The sequence below is a fragment of the Ptychodera flava genome, chromosome 19 (assembly GCF_041260155.1).
Source record: "Ptychodera flava strain L36383 chromosome 19, AS_Pfla_20210202, whole genome shotgun sequence".
In the NCBI taxonomy this organism is placed as follows: Eukaryota; Metazoa; Hemichordata; class Enteropneusta; family Ptychoderidae; genus Ptychodera; species Ptychodera flava.
Window position 1 is genome coordinate 38,758,840 of NC_091946.1, and position 15,926 is coordinate 38,774,765.

General features: G+C 39.2%; 1 protein-coding gene and 1 non-coding gene across 2 annotated transcripts in view; both read left to right on the forward strand.

Annotated features, from left to right (window-relative positions):
* Positions 1-448: 448 nt before the first annotated feature.
* Trnag-ucc (transfer RNA glycine (anticodon UCC)) lies at positions 449-520 on the forward strand. Its single transcript has one exon. It is a non-coding gene; the product is annotated as a tRNA-Gly (tRNA).
* Positions 521-4,591: 4,071 nt separating this feature from the next.
* The window catches only part of LOC139119490 (adhesion G protein-coupled receptor L4-like), a 70,285-nt gene continuing 58,950 nt past the window's right edge, over positions 4,592-15,926 (forward strand). The window contains exon 1 of the mRNA XM_070683340.1: positions 4,592-4,781. Within this exon, the coding sequence (XP_070539441.1) occupies positions 4,707-4,781 (75 nt within the window). The 5' untranslated portion in view covers positions 4,592-4,706. The remainder of the gene's footprint in view (positions 4,782-15,926) is intronic.

Here is a 15,926-nt window from a genome sequence, read left to right on the forward strand (position 1 = left end):
ATTCTCTCGGCAGAATTCAAAACAATTCCAAATAGACTTTAGAATCAAAGAGGATGTTAAGATTTTTTGTAAGAAACATGGAAAGCGTAACATCGTCTAACACAGCTTTACTGTCTCTCATAACTCGAAAAGTCTGCTACCGTTTCATGAAAAATGTGAAGACTTTTAAAATAGCTGATGTGGATTAAGTCAGGAATGTCATTAGGAAGCAATCATCAACAAAACAGAAACTCTGAATGGTTTAGAAGTATGATTGCATAACAAAGATGACAGCACAAAAATCTATTTCAAAATGCCTTGCTTTGAAATCAACATTTCAAATGTATTGCACAGCACACAAAGTCCTCTCTTACTAAGAATGATTACCTCTACAGAGTGGAACACTCCATATTGAATAAAGATCGTCATTTTTAATAGAAATCATGTTTACTTTTTTCTTGACAACAACGCGTTGGTGGTGTAGTGGTTAACATAGTTGCCTTCCAAGCAATTGTCCCGGGTTCGATTCCCGGCCAACGCACAGCTTTTGTGTCGTCTTTTAAAATTGGCATTGTAAGGAGCCAGTTTTCGAACACCTGAGAAGAGGCAGCATGAAATGTTTTACTTGCATAATTAAGTTTTTGTTGTGAGACATAGGTAAGCAGACGAGCAGTCGGCGATTTACGGAATTCAACGATACTGATTGCCAGTAAAACTTCTAGGCCCGCAGGGCAGAGGAGGCAAATTGTACGTCGAATCCCGTAAACCGCCGACTACAAGTTTAACGTGTTCTACCACGAATTTGCCGACTTTTAGAGCCTTGTTTGCCCGCTGAAAGTTTAGATTCGTAGTTTTAGTGCAGTGTAAGTTGAAGCGTTGGCAGGAAAACATTGAAGTGTTTTGTCACCTTGTTGAACGAAAGTTGTAAAACATAACCTATGATTGGATAAAACAAAGTTGACATGTGCTGCTATTGTAGTGTGATGACGTGGTTGAACACCTGGTTTAATTTGAATTGTATAAATTATATGTTTGATTGGTTTAATGAAGTGAACAGGTGTTTGCAGATCGATGTTGGAGTCACGAGTGGCTCATTTGGGTTGTAAACTTGGGTCAACACACACACACAATAACGGAGTCGCTCTACGTATTTCGATATGACCAAACCACTGGCTGACATGATTGACTGGGAAACAGTTTTTCCTTTCCCAGATTGATATCAATGATAAGGAAGATTTCAACACACCGAAGTGCAGAAAGAGTTTTGCTTTCATCCCCAACAATCGGAGAACTAAGCTGCACCGCCACGTCAGAGAAAGGCGCTGCAACTGAAACTGCAAGTGCAAACAAAACAATGTACAGACCACAATGAGTGTGGTACTGCGTGTTTGCCTGTAAATTTAACTTTTACCACAGGGGACAGAAAACTCAGCATTTAGTTTTGACAAGTCACTTTAAAATTGTAATTTTCAGCTTCGAATGATCGTGCTAACAATAACCTTTCCGTACCACATAGTGATATTTGCAATCGATACCGTTATTTCACCGTGACCTGTGATTGATTTTGAGATGTACTTCAGATATTTATCAGTTTGATGTTTCTTCTTTGAAAGTTTCTTTTCTCTGTACTTGATGGTGAAATACATTTCTTCTGGTCAATATGTCGCTGTTAGGGTTGTTGACTCGTCACCACATGACTTTCTTTTGTTTAAAAGTGTCCGTTTACTAGCAAACCGGACAGTTTTTAACAAAAGAACTGCCCACTTTACTAGTAAATCGGACACTTTTAAGCGAAAGAAAGCCAGGTGGTAATTATAAAATATTCGGTTTTGGAAATTTGAAAGCATGGTTTGAACAATGGGCACGAGGCGGAGTGGTATAAAAACAGTTACCCGTAGCTACCATACGGATGACTGTATCGCCAACCAATATCTGAATTCTACTTAGATAATCCAAATTTGTGACTGTCATTAATTCCTGACTAAATATTAGACGAAGAATATAAAGCCGATTGAACGAATTGTCATAGACTGAAAATTGTCATGAACTGTAAGTATTAAGATGGGCGACATTTCGCAATTGGGTGCATACTGTCAGGCATATTTGTTTTGCAAGTGCGATCTCGATCTGCTGATATACAGCGTGCCCGGAAGGTTATATCTGATTGATCGATTGTCACTATTCACAGCTACTTAGGGAGTCTTTATGTGTTATTTTATTATAACGGTAAATTTCAGCCACCCAATTAGATATCAGCTTCCGAGCGCTGCACATCAGCCCATCTCGATCGGTATAGCTGCGCATTGTAAGTTACGACTTCATTCTATAGATGAAATACGACGGAGTTGATGTGGAACGTCAAACTTAGGCTGCGTTCACAAATAACGATTAGGGGGGCTGGAGGAATCGCGATTGCTATCTTATTTTTTTCAGATCCCCCCTAAGTACCCTAAAAAAAATTCAAATGCCCCCCCTCTATATGGTCAAAATTTTTCAAGTCCCCCCCCGAACTATCACAGGCCTGTATATTTGTATAGGATGTGAGCGCTGAAAAAATAAACATGTATTGCGCCGTTCTGCTCACAGGTGTTCAACATTACCTGTATTAGCACTTTGTATAGTCATATTCCCAAGGCAAGTTCTTTAAATGCATCAGTGAATTTTTTAAAATTTTGGTCTAAAAGCCAACATGAGTTAATCCAACTCTGGCCAGGTCAATTGCTCCTGCTGAAGAGCACAGAAAATGACAAGCATGAGAGAGTAGGCAAATTGTGAATTCTGGCTAATTGCCATATTGTAAAAAACTGAGCACTGTGACCAACCAAAAATTTGTTTCAAAACTACAAGAAATATATGAATTAGATGCTACTCAAAATTGACAATACTGGAAGGTTAAAATATTTCATCAAATAAATGTTTTAATCTCTGAAATTTTGGGTGCAATAATTGCGAATTTGGTTAAAAAATAAATAATTCCATTTGGTCACATATTTTTTCATTTAGTCTTTACTCTTCAAAGCTTTACTTATTTATCATTTTATGACAAGAATGAGAAAATTTAGAAAATCAAGCATGGTGACCTCATCTTTTTTCTTTAATATTTGATATTCTCGTATGCCAGAATTCAAAAATTTCCATATGTTCTTCCATGTGTTGCTCTCTGGCCTGATCTTGTGTGACAAGTATGTTTCACTGTCATGAGCGTCATTTGACCCAAACTCTTCTTCAACTATCAGAGTCAGAGCTATCTCTGTCACTGTTCAGGTATGCAGTAACAGTAACACTACAGTAGCAGAGCATTAATGATAGTGACACTACCCGCATGCAGTAGCTGTATTAGTATTTGACAATATTTTTGTTCAGTTTTACAACTGCGTTCTTGTTCTACTCCCTACAGCATGTTGAATTGCCTAGTATTCAGCTTGCTATCACAGCCTATGTATGCGTACCATGCATTTGTATCACTGAAAACTGACTGTCAGTCTGGACTCCAATTAAATTATAACCAAATACATATTTATATATACAGGCTTTGTCGACAAACTAAATATTGTGTGTTCGAGCATGCTGTAAAGATGGCAAGAAACTGTAGTTGTTATATTGTATAGAAATATTGCAGAAATCATTAACAGTTGCAGCTTCTGCCCTGTTACGAGGCTTAAGTTTGTTTTTTCACGACAAATCACACATGTTTTGGTTTTTTCGAGATAAAAGTCATGAAATGTGACAAAATGGTTCTAGATTCTGTTAAATTATTACTAACATTACAACATTTGGATGACATAAAAAATGGTATTCATTTTTCATTAAATTACCTACAAAAACTTGGACTAGGAAAATGTAAAACACAAAAGGGAACCAAACATTTTCAAATCCCCCCTCTACTACGCCCAAAATTTTTGATTCCCCCCTGAATTCCTCCAGCCCCCCAACCATTTTTTGTGAACGCAGCCTTAGATTGTCAGTTATTTTCCTGTTAGTTATACTTTCAGATGCCTTGAAAGAGATGGTTCTATTTATGACGAAAGTCTGATATGAAAAAATGAAATAGTATCTGTCAATCAAATTTTGACCTCCGTTTTAGCATTCCGTAACTATTCAGGCTTGCTACTGAACTACACTTATGAATTAATGTGACGTGACTAGTCTTTTCGTAAACTCTGTATTTACTTTTTGTTCGTAAATATGATGTGGCATGGGGGCGCTGTCAATAAATGCATGTCATACTTGCTGAATTTACTTCAATGTCTACTAAAGATGTCACATTCAAACAAAAATCACTGGGTTTTTTTGGTGTTTGTTTTTTCATTCTTGCATTATCATGAGCGAAGAGTCCAGCGAATCATCATTGGAAATTGAGTCAGTGAAAAGTATGGATTCATTGTAGGGTATGGTGGTAGATTAATTTTTCTCCTGACGCTTGTATTTCAGCAGTACATAATAATGCTGCCTACACACATCAGATAACAACATTGACCTGACCAGCATCTATTCCTAAGAATCTCTTTGTCTTGTTGCCCCTCAATTTTAGTTTGAACACCCCTACGTTAGAAAAGTTTCTTCTGATCATACCACCTTGTCTAAGATACAAAACGGTTTATTCAATTCCGCTGTTGTCAGAAACTATCGGCTAGGCGGGAAGACAGCGAAAGTCCCGCACAGCGCGAGATGTGACCCATGCATTTCGAAACGCGCTATCAAGTGAGATCATAATCATAGAGGGAAAGATGAAAGACGATCAGATGGTGAAAATGCGTTTTGGTTGTTATCGTCTGCTCTTCGTCTTAATTTTTGGACAATCGGTACGTAACGCAACAAATTATTTATTCTGGTTTACATGTCACATCGTCACATACACTTGTCCGATTACCTCGTTCTGACATTTTACTTTGGCGCACTCACAGATGAAACACTACAACAGCAATAACGATACATAAATACACACATACATACATACATACATACATACATACATACATACATACATACATACATACATACATACATACATACATACACGTAAAAATAAGATAAACACATTTCTTCGTGAAAAATTTTCGTTTGTTTTAAACGTTACCGTTTCGTCACCAGTCTCGTTTGATAACACATTACGCAGCCAATGCCAACGCCTAGGCTTGGCCCGGCTCTAAATTGTGACAGTGAAAGAGCGGTATATCTAAAAAAGTTGTTGTTGCCAACCGTTGAAACGCACATCCTATCAGCAATCTCGGTGACAATGATTCATTTCGCAAGAAAGTCGCAGAAGGAAAATTATTCTGTTCACAGTGGTGGATATTTTACACTCCATTCATTACACACTATTTGATTCCTGGGATGGGTTTGCAAATAACAGATCTCGACTATTTTGTCAGTGGTAGACGGCAAATTGTGATTATCACTTATATGAAGGTGTAATGGTTTCATGCTACTGCAGATCAACAAGCACAGGATAATGTACATCATGTAACTGTTGTAAAGAGATAGTCGTTGACATTCATCTCATCGACACAGATAACGTTGGGATTTCTTTCAATGTTATATTGTTTCTATTGCACGTGCTGTTCAACATTCTGAAAGTTATGAAGTGTAAAATGACCTAGACTTTAATCGTCGTATCATTAGATAATTAAATCGAAAAATACATGAACCGTCTAGGCAAGGATGTTAATTATTGCTACTTTCTTGTTCACTGAGTAAAGTACTATACGACGGAAATCATATGGAATTGAACAATATGAAACAAAATTCTATAAAATGGCTCTGTTAACATTAAATTGAAAATTAGTATAATTAAGAGCAAAAAGTCATGACAAAGAATTCGTTAAATATTACAGTTAACAACTACTGTTCTATCTGTTTGATGTTTAAAGACGCGTCCAAGGCTGTGTTGCCATTATTGCGGCCATGGTACTGTGTGCTCTGATCGATGATGCCTGAACTTACACCGATAGGCATGTTTACTAATAGGTCCCATGGATGAAATTTACAGAGAGAAATATGTTCATGTCATTCCGTTTCCGCTTATAGCAACAAGTCTTCAGCGTAAATGATATAACTCCTGTCATTTTTGCAGACTAGTCCGCTCGAAAGAAATTGATTATATCTAGCCTTGTTGTCTTGGTTACGAAAATTCAAAATAAGGATTCACTCATGTGTATTTTGACTGGACTGTTTAATTGTATTGCTTCACTTCTGCATCAGAAAATTTACATCTCTCCATGACCCCACTAGCAACACTCCCATTTCTTCAATTTAGCAGTACATTTGCACCTTTTTCATCGATTGAATTTATTCACAGTCGTTTTTTACCGGGAGTCTTTTATCTATTTCCAGAGGAACTACTTTTTATGTTAAATATTACATTATCAACATCTTTTCTGTCATATGACTATGAAAATGCATTAATAATGCACAACTTTGTCACCCTTTGAAGGTTTCGGTTCACTGATGTCTTTGTTTGTGAGAGCTTTCTGACCTCTGCCATGTGCACATAAACCTAGACAAATAATGGAAATAAATAAGATGAAAGCTGGTATTAATACTCAGATCGAACTTTGCTTCACTTCGGTCGAAGGTTCAAGTAGGGATACACATGCAGGGAACCGTGTATCGACATACTACAGTCTTTCCAAAAATAAACGCTGATGACAACGCACATATATAATAATATTCCCTTCCCCGTGTTTTGCTGTTACTGATCATTACCAGTCTTTATTAATGTAGAGTTTCATGTTTGCCGATTGCAATACGCCAAACCAACTCAACAAGATTTGCTCTATCACCCTAACTCCTCCCCCAGGACCCCCCCCCCAGCGACGGAAGTCGTTTTGTAGAGGGCTCCCTTGTTGGAATGACTTTAAGTACGATATTGCAATGGTTAGCTTTAGGGTCGGCTCTATCGTACCTATAGTATCCTCTTTCAAAACAAGGATTTGCAATTATAACCCCCTCCTCATAAAGTGTTACAGACCCTCCGAGGTGACATATGCATTGTCTTAGCTTTGGGTCTACTGCAATTCCATCTTCAACTATTAACTCGTCCGCCATTATTGTTAGTGTCTACATTTCCAGCTCTTTGCAAATTGGGGATAAAATTCAACTCTCTTTGTAAGGTAACTTTCCTACTTAAAATCCCATCAGGAGTTATTGATAGCTTCAACAATCTATCACTATGAGCTTTGTTTCAAAATAAATTTGAAGGATTGTCTTGAAGAGTCTAGAATTGAACACTTCGATTCGTCGCAATTATCATATGGAAAACACCATCGTTGAATACGGAGGAATTTTATGAACGATCTTGACCTAATAACGTCAGGCGAATCTGGCAGGGCAAGAATTGAATTTGAACAGATTTGCAACCAGCTTTGAAAACCATGATGAATATTCAAAACTCGATGATTGTCAACGGACTCTGTAGTCGACAATTCACCAAAACCTAACGTTAAGGGACCGTTCAGTTTTTACGGCCGGGGGGGGGCGGCAAAATCCAGGGGGGGGGGGGGTTCATCATAATTTTGGAATCCAAGAAGGGGGGGTCATCACTTTTTCACTGGTAGGAAAGGGGGGGTCACCACATTTTCAAAAACATAATACCTACAATAAAGTCCACTTTATGCCATGGCCATGATTGACCCTCTTTACCGGCGGGCCGCCTTCGGCGGCCCAATACAAAAAATATACTTTATGTATTACCCATGACCCTCTTAGCGGGCAGACGCCTTTGGCGCCCCACTCCAATTAGTTTACTTCATGCAATGGCCATGATCGACCCTCTTTACCGGCGGGCCGCCTGCGGCGGCCCACTACAATAAATTGACTTTATTGTAATACCCTATGACATCTTAACGGCCGTACGCCTTCAGCGGCCCTGTTCAGTAAGTTTACTTCATGCAATGGCCATGATTGACCCTCTTTTTACCAGTGGGCCACCTTTGGTTGCCCACTAGAATAAAGTTGACTTTACGTAATGGCCCATGACCCTCTTAACCGGAGGGCTACCTTTGGCGAACCACTCCAATAAAGTTTACTTTATACAATGTCCATGGACATAAGTTGTCTATGGAAATGAAGTTAAAAATTGCCTTACAGTCGTCCTAATTAACAGACGTTTGCATGGATGTGGCTGAGAAGTTTGTACACTGGCATCTCTGCTACACGAATAAAGTGCGCCGCGTACCGGAGTTCAAATCCAAACCGTGCGGGTAAATTTGACATATGGGTTTTGGTTATTTTCAGCGGCGGGGGGGGGGGGGGGGTCATCAAATTTTTTCGTTTGACAAAGGGGGGGTCATCATTTTTTCGCGAAAAATGCAGGGGGGTCATCATTTTTTTGAACACCGGCGACAAGATTTTGCCGCCCCCCCCCCCCCGGCCGTAAAAACTGAACGGTCCCTAACAGGCATCGAAACTAATCGACTCGGTAGATTTCGAAGCATATAACGAATTGACCGAACATGATGAGAGAAAAGCTTCCTACGCGTTACGGTGTACACGCATACAAAGATACATTTTGAAAGCTTCAAGCACATTAGCATTGCAGTCGGGCGTTTAATCCTTGGATATCGCCTTAAACGAGGCCTTCCCTGTCGGTCGTAATATTTATCACGACTGGAATCCACATATAAATGTATTTCCTCGTACCTTTTTTACGATCGACAACACATCTAAATAGGCTCAATTCTAAAATTAAACACTAAAATACCATTAGTTTTGGTGGACAATATCTCTCACACCGGGAAAAACTCGCATTAATATCCCTACTGCCACGTCTCAGAGAAAATGACGATGGTGATTGTAATAGCTGTCCCTATTTTATATACCCCCTGGATTTCAATGAAATAATGTACATCCAGAGAGTTGTATTACTAATGATTTACGTTTTGCAAGGGGTTTATAGTATCGTTTTTTTTCCGTCTATACATCTAACTGCCCTCTGTGGTTATTTAAGATCTCCTAAAAACGTTTTCAAAGCAGTGCTAGTTTCCGTTATTTTTTATTATATGTTTGCATTTCACTCAAGCGCAATCGTTAATCCGAAAACAAGAAGATTGACAACCAATGAAGAAAACAGAACCACTTTGACTTATTGTTTAGATGTAAATGTTCTGAAGTGAGGTATAATCGGCACTTTTATTGTGCAAATTAGACTAGTCACGGTGTTATCCTTCAGTTATTGAGGTTTTTAACTTTTTACTAGAATAGAGTTGCAAATCTAACAAAACCATTTCAGTCATATCGTTTCCGAAAAAAATTCTGTTTTGACTGATTATACCAATATTTACTAAAACATTTCCAAGGTTGTGAAGAGTAATGTTTTACAACAGCCTTTCTACCGTCTCTTGTCATTCAAATACTGTAACTATCTGTAACAAGAATCACCACAAGGGATATTGTTAGAAAACATAAACTATTTCCTTTCCGCAGTTGCCCATCTTGTCTATTAGATTGAGTTACGTTAGCGGTAAACTTTGATCACGCTATTTCCCGAGTCTTCACCTTATTCATGTTCTACTCCCTTAGGCCCTGTCCCACTAAGGCCCTCCATTGCATGCCAAGTGGCATATTTGCTCCAACAAATCGAGTATAAAAACACAGCACAAATTTACCTGCTCGGCCAGACCGATTGGTTATATTGCTGAATTACTAAAAGCTCTGAGTTATAACATAGTTGACAATTACAATTGACAGTAATTAAGATATCTTTTGTTCCGTTGTAATATTTTCTCCCTTTCTATCACCGGAATTTTGAAAAGCTTATGATGAAAATATTAGATTTACAGACACACATTTATTTATTTGAACATAGTTTAAATTGAGTGTTAACACTGACAGTGAAACGATGTCTTATGTTTAAATGGATATCAATTTGATCAAACTTACAAATTTATAGACTATATTTGCTTCACTTTCTCAATCGATGAACGCTCTTTATGTTGACACGGTTGCTAATTCTGAGATCAAGTCACAGAACAAACGCGACGAACCATTTTCCTTGGAAACACCTTATATCTGCTATCATCAAATGTTGATTTTGTTTGAAATGCTAAAGATAGGGTGATGCAAAGCGCAAAGGTTGCCGGGTGTGTGTTCTTTCTATGGAGATTTGCCTGTATTTCAAAATCTTTAAGTAAAGTGATCACCAGATCGCGTGGCCCATATGTGACCCTGAAGGAAAGCAATCACATAGATTCCTGTACGAATGGTATGACATCGAAAGCTTGGCTCCATTAAAGTGGAAAAAGCAAACTTTGCCATGTGTTTTGCCTGTTAGCTGCGTCTGTTCACTCGAATGGCACGCGCTCACAATAGAAAGGCATCGTGCAGGGACGTCAAAGTCTCGGGTAATTTTCCTCCGTTTTCCTTCATTACGTTAGGAATCTTAAATAGCCTGTTGTGGATTGAGTTTGATCTCATTTATTTATATTTTCCTTAACACTGAAGACGAGGATATGATGAAAGATTAACAGATAAGCTTTTGTCTTGGGAGTTTCAACTTTAACCCAAATCACCATGTGGCAATAAATCGTCGTTTGCCAAACCTCAATGTCATCAGTCTACTCTAGGGAAATAAGACTTTCACCATCTGAATACACCATTTGTTTTTGATATACATTGTAAATATTATTTTGTCCTATTTACACAAGGAGGCCACAACAAGTTCTGAGGACCAATTAACGCCTCATTCAGACTTTGGGTGGCCGTCACTGACCTCAATGTTTACACAAATAAGCCTCAAATATTGATTATTCTCATTTTCTATTAAAGGCTTTTACTCTGAGCACAGAGGAAGAAGACGAAAATGCATAGATTTATTTTACTGTACCTCGACTTCATTCGAATTAAGCCATTACGATAGAAGAGTAGCTGCTAAATGCTATCAACCGAGGCTGTCAATTTTAGAATTACGCCAGCGTTAGAGTCAGTGTTAAGATTAGGATTGTAATGGTCATTGTGCGAAGATCGCTGTCGGGTAATGATGTCTGACAAGGACTTCCTGTTGAATCAAATACTCTGAATAGGGCGTAAGCCAGAATTTAGAATAAAATAAGGTAGTATATCTGACCAAATCTATTAACAACCAAGCTATGCGTCTCTTTTTTCTGACGGACAAAACCCATCTATACAGCTGGTAAATGCCATTAATAACCAAACCAATACAATACACTCCATGACTTCGGGGCAACTCTTTTCTATTTATTCAGCTTCATTAATCGCAAAACATTGTATTATGCTTTCTTCATCTTGCCCAGGGCAATGGCCGATGAAGTTGTACTAATAAACCTTTACAATTGAGTAGATATTTAAACTTGATAGATGTTTAATAGGATACCTTATATCGATGAAACAAAATAGCTCGAGGCTTTTTCCAGAGTGACATTTGACATTCAACAGCGACAATACGGTGCACAAAGCTGTCGTACCCGGGACTATACATATCACTCCGCAGATATTTCAATACAGTTTACACACAGCAAGCTCCCGATAGTGTAGATGTGCAAAACTAAATTGCTAAATTCGTAAGGCTTTGAACTTCAGGAACCAAAGCTGATCTGTCTTTTTGGTGACATAAATTACTGATGATTGAAATAAATGAGTAAATTACAAAATTCTTGTGAAAAACTTTTTGAGAGCGTAAGCCATTAATAACCATCGTATAGACTGGTCTATAAATCATCTACTCAAGGCCGCGTTGTGCGTTACTAACTCAGTCGCTAACATAATTACCTGACAAAAACATTGTCCTCCATGTGACTCCCCGCTAGCACAATTATACCAATACTTTGTATAGCCGATCCAATGGCATAGTACAGCCTCATTTTCAAGTTGTTGTAATGTATCATCCATTTGACCCTATTGTGCATCGCACTTTAAATACTTTCCATTCACAATTTGATGTAGGCCTATTAGTTGATATCGATGTGGTTTTGGAAATTTCAAATATTCATTAATATCTATTTATCCTAAATTACGTTGTCGTTATACTGACATAGATACATGCACACATTCATGCATGATATCCACATTGTCAACAAAGTTTAAAATTTCTATTTAGTCGCAGTTTTATCCCTATTAGATGAGAAAGGTCCGAGGCGATGGCGCAAACAACGGTTATCCATCATATTATTCTACATTTATTTATGGACCGAATAGAAAATGATAAACATTGGTCTAATTATTCGCCTAAAGCACTTGTAACTAAACCATCTTTGTTCGGTAACACCTTTCCGATGCTACCATAGCGACGGCGACGTTGAAAGATCGCTCTATTATGGGAGTGATTGATGTCTGCTTACGGTAGTGAAATCCGTCGACTGTCTACAGCATAAGATATATTGTAATCTTTGGATACACCAGTCGACTGGACTGCATGACAGCAATATAAAATTCAGTATGTATCGCAAAATGCCGTGATCTTTTTGAAAACTCGGACGTCTAGAATAAATCCCCGGCTTACAGTTTAAAACGAAACAAGCCAGCTGAGTCAAAATCACAATTCTTGGAAAAGGAAAATCAACAACTGCAACTCAAGTCTAGGTATTTTGAGTTCTTCCATGGAAGACTTACGCTTTTTCAGTTTTAATTTTTGAATAACAACAAAGGAAATAATTTGTGATAATTAGATGGTGAATAAATGTTGGTATAATCTGTAAATGTAAGCTCATCTACTTTTCTTTTTAAGTGATACACTTGTTTTATGAGTAATTTGTAATATTGTAACATTCAGCTATAGGGCATCTAACACTTTTGAGAAATTTGAAAAATGTGAGGATCCAATTTTCCCAAATTAGTGCCAATCGTGCTAGTATTTCTTTAATTTCTAATGTTCACCGATATCTACACTCAGAGTTCCTTGCAACATCCATTGTTACGCAAAGACTTTAACACCTTCAATCCTTCGTTTCCCTGGAATTGAAATCGCATCAAAAGTCTTGACGAAAGTTTGCAGGTCATCCTGACAGAACTGTGGTGCAGTTTAGTAATCATGTTTCGGCAAAGCAGTTCAACAGGGAGATATTCCCAAGAGAGCAATTAAAGAGAAGCGATGTTGAATGAAGGCGTGATCCTATGTATGTATTTGCGTCGGACTTATTTATCTATCGTCTGATAGTGTTGATTGTATCTGCTCGTTTTGATGACACTGTTTCGCTGCACGCGTTTGTCAAGCTGATTGTATTAAAAGATAAAGTTTGTTTTCACGCTAACAAGTGATCGTGAGAGTTGGCTTAGATGAAGACTGCATACAAACACTAGCTGCCACAGCCAAGAGTTGTCCTAGATGAAGACTTCAGACAAACACTCGCTGCCACGGCCAAGCGTTGTCCTAGATGAAGACTTCAGACAAACACTCGCTGCTACGGCCAAAAGTTGTCCTAAATGAAGACTGCATACAAATACTAGCTGCCACGGCCAAGCGTTGTCCTAGATGAGTACTGCATACAAATACTCGCTGCTACGGCCAAGAGTTGTCCTAGATGAAGACTTAAGACACACACTCGCTGCTACGGCCAAGAGTTGTCCTAGATGAAGACTGCATACAAACACTCGCTGCTACGGCCAAACGTTGTCCTAGATGAAGACTGCATACAAATACTCGCTGCTACGGCCTAGAGTTGTCCTAGATGAAGACTTAAGACACACACTCGCTGCTACGGCCAAGCGTTGTCCTAGATGAAGACTGCATACAAACACTCGCTGCCACGGCCAAGCGTTGTCCCAGATGAAGCTGCTACGGCCAAGAGTTGTCCTAGATGAAGACTGCATACAAATACTCGCTGCTACGGCCAAGAGTTGTCCTAGATGAAGACTTAAGACACACACTCGCTGCTACGGCCAAGAGTTGTCCTAGATGAAGACTGCATACAAACACTCGCTGCTACGGCCAAGCGTTGTCCTAGATGAAGACTTCAGACAAACACTCGCTGCCACGGCCAAGCGTTGTCCTAGATGAAGACTGCATACAAACACTCGCTGCCACGGCCAAGCGTTGTCCTAGATGAAGACTGCATACAAACACTCGCTGCCACGGCCAAGCGTTGTCCTAGATGAAGACTTAAGACAAACACTCGCTGCCACGGCCAAGCGTTGTCCTAGATGAAGACTTAAGACAAACACTCGCTGCCACGGCCAAGAGTTGTCCTAGATGAAGACTGCATACAAACACTCGCTGCCACGGCCAAGCGTTGTCCTAGATGAAGACTGCAACAAACACTCGCTGCTACGGCCAAGAGTTGTCCTAGATGAAGACTTCAGACAAACACTCGCTGCTACGGCCAAGCGTTGTCCTAGATGAAGACTTCAGACAAACACTCGCTGCCACGGCCAAGAGTTGTCCTAGATGAAGACTGCATACAAACACTCGCTGCTACGGCCAAGCGTTGTCCTAGATGAAGACTTAAGACAAACACTCGCTGCCACGGCCAAGAGTTGTCCTAGATGAAGACTGCATACAAACACTCGCTGCCACGGCCAAGCGTTGTCCTAGATGAAGACTGCAACAAACACTCGCTGCTACGGCCAAGCGTTGTCCTAGATGAAGACTTAAGACAAACACTCGCTGCCACGGCCAAGCGTTGTCCTAGATGAAGACTTCAGACAAACACTCGCTGCTACGGCCAAGAGTTGTCCTAGATGAAGACTGCTTACAAATACTCGCTGCCATGCCCCGGCCAAAGTATAAATGGTTTGTTTCTCCTTCCCACGCATTCGATCTAGACATGGTGTTACAGCCTGTTTTTTGTTCACTTGAAAATGTTCACCATATATTAACCATTTCCCCGACGTTACGAGGGCAAATGGTCTCCTCCCTCGAGGGTACACAATGCCTTGTTTTAGCTATAATTTGTTATTACATGCCTCTCTTACATAATTTACACTCAAAACGTGGGTTTAGACTCCATGGTAGACGAAAACTAACCAACAAACAGAATGATTTTTATTGTCGAAAGGCGCATGGGCATATTGAGATTACTGTATGCAGTGTATCCGCGGTATTGTATATGCAGATTTTTAACAGAAAAAAGGCTTCCCTGTGTAAAATATATAATTCAATTATTTAGGAGAGAGAGAGAGAGAGAGAGAGAGAGAGAGAGAGAGAGAGAGAGAGAGAGATGTGTGTTTCAGCAATGTTAATTATTTTAAAACTTAAATTGTCAATTAAGTCGAAGCGCATGCAGACGTTGACGTATAACTTGCAGGAATAACTATCAAATAAATCAAAACGTCCAGCCTTAAACTTCACCCCAACAAATGTATGAACTTTACTGACGATACTATTGTGCACTGAATATTTGACTTAGAACCTAGCTCATCGTTTGTTTTGAAGAGTTTGGCAATAATTTGTGTTGGTTGTAGGAAAACTTTAAACTCTTAGACAAGTGTAAATTTAACTATCTTACATGTAGTTAATCCCTTCATGTCTATAGGAGGGCATTCATCGTTTGAAACTACATTAAGCCAGAATCGACTTGTATCGTACAGAATCATATCGGCTTCGATATTGCCCGCTCCGTTTCCATTTCTCTCTCTCGTAATCTACGTGTGAGCTTGTTGCGCACATTTCAATCACTTGATTATCAAGGTGGCAAAGCACAACAGTGGTGACTATGATGTGCCTGAAATTGACAATTATATTTCTCGTTATCCGAAAGGCGGCATTGCCACCTAGCGACTCTGTGATCAATGGCCGCTAGTGTTGACCATTTCAAGTGCTAAGACTTGTTAAGTCTTCAATAAGGACAAACGTGCTCTGTGAAATGGATGATGACAATCAGGTCAGATCGGTCGTTTTGCTGAAGCAACGAGTGGTTTGCAGTGTGTAGTCAAAACTGAAACTGATCTTGGTCTCGTTGAAAAGTCTTGCTTTCGTCGATAATTTGTGAAATCGGTAGACAGCGAGGGCGCTATCTATATATCATTTAAATTTGTGCGGCGTATGCCTAACACAATGC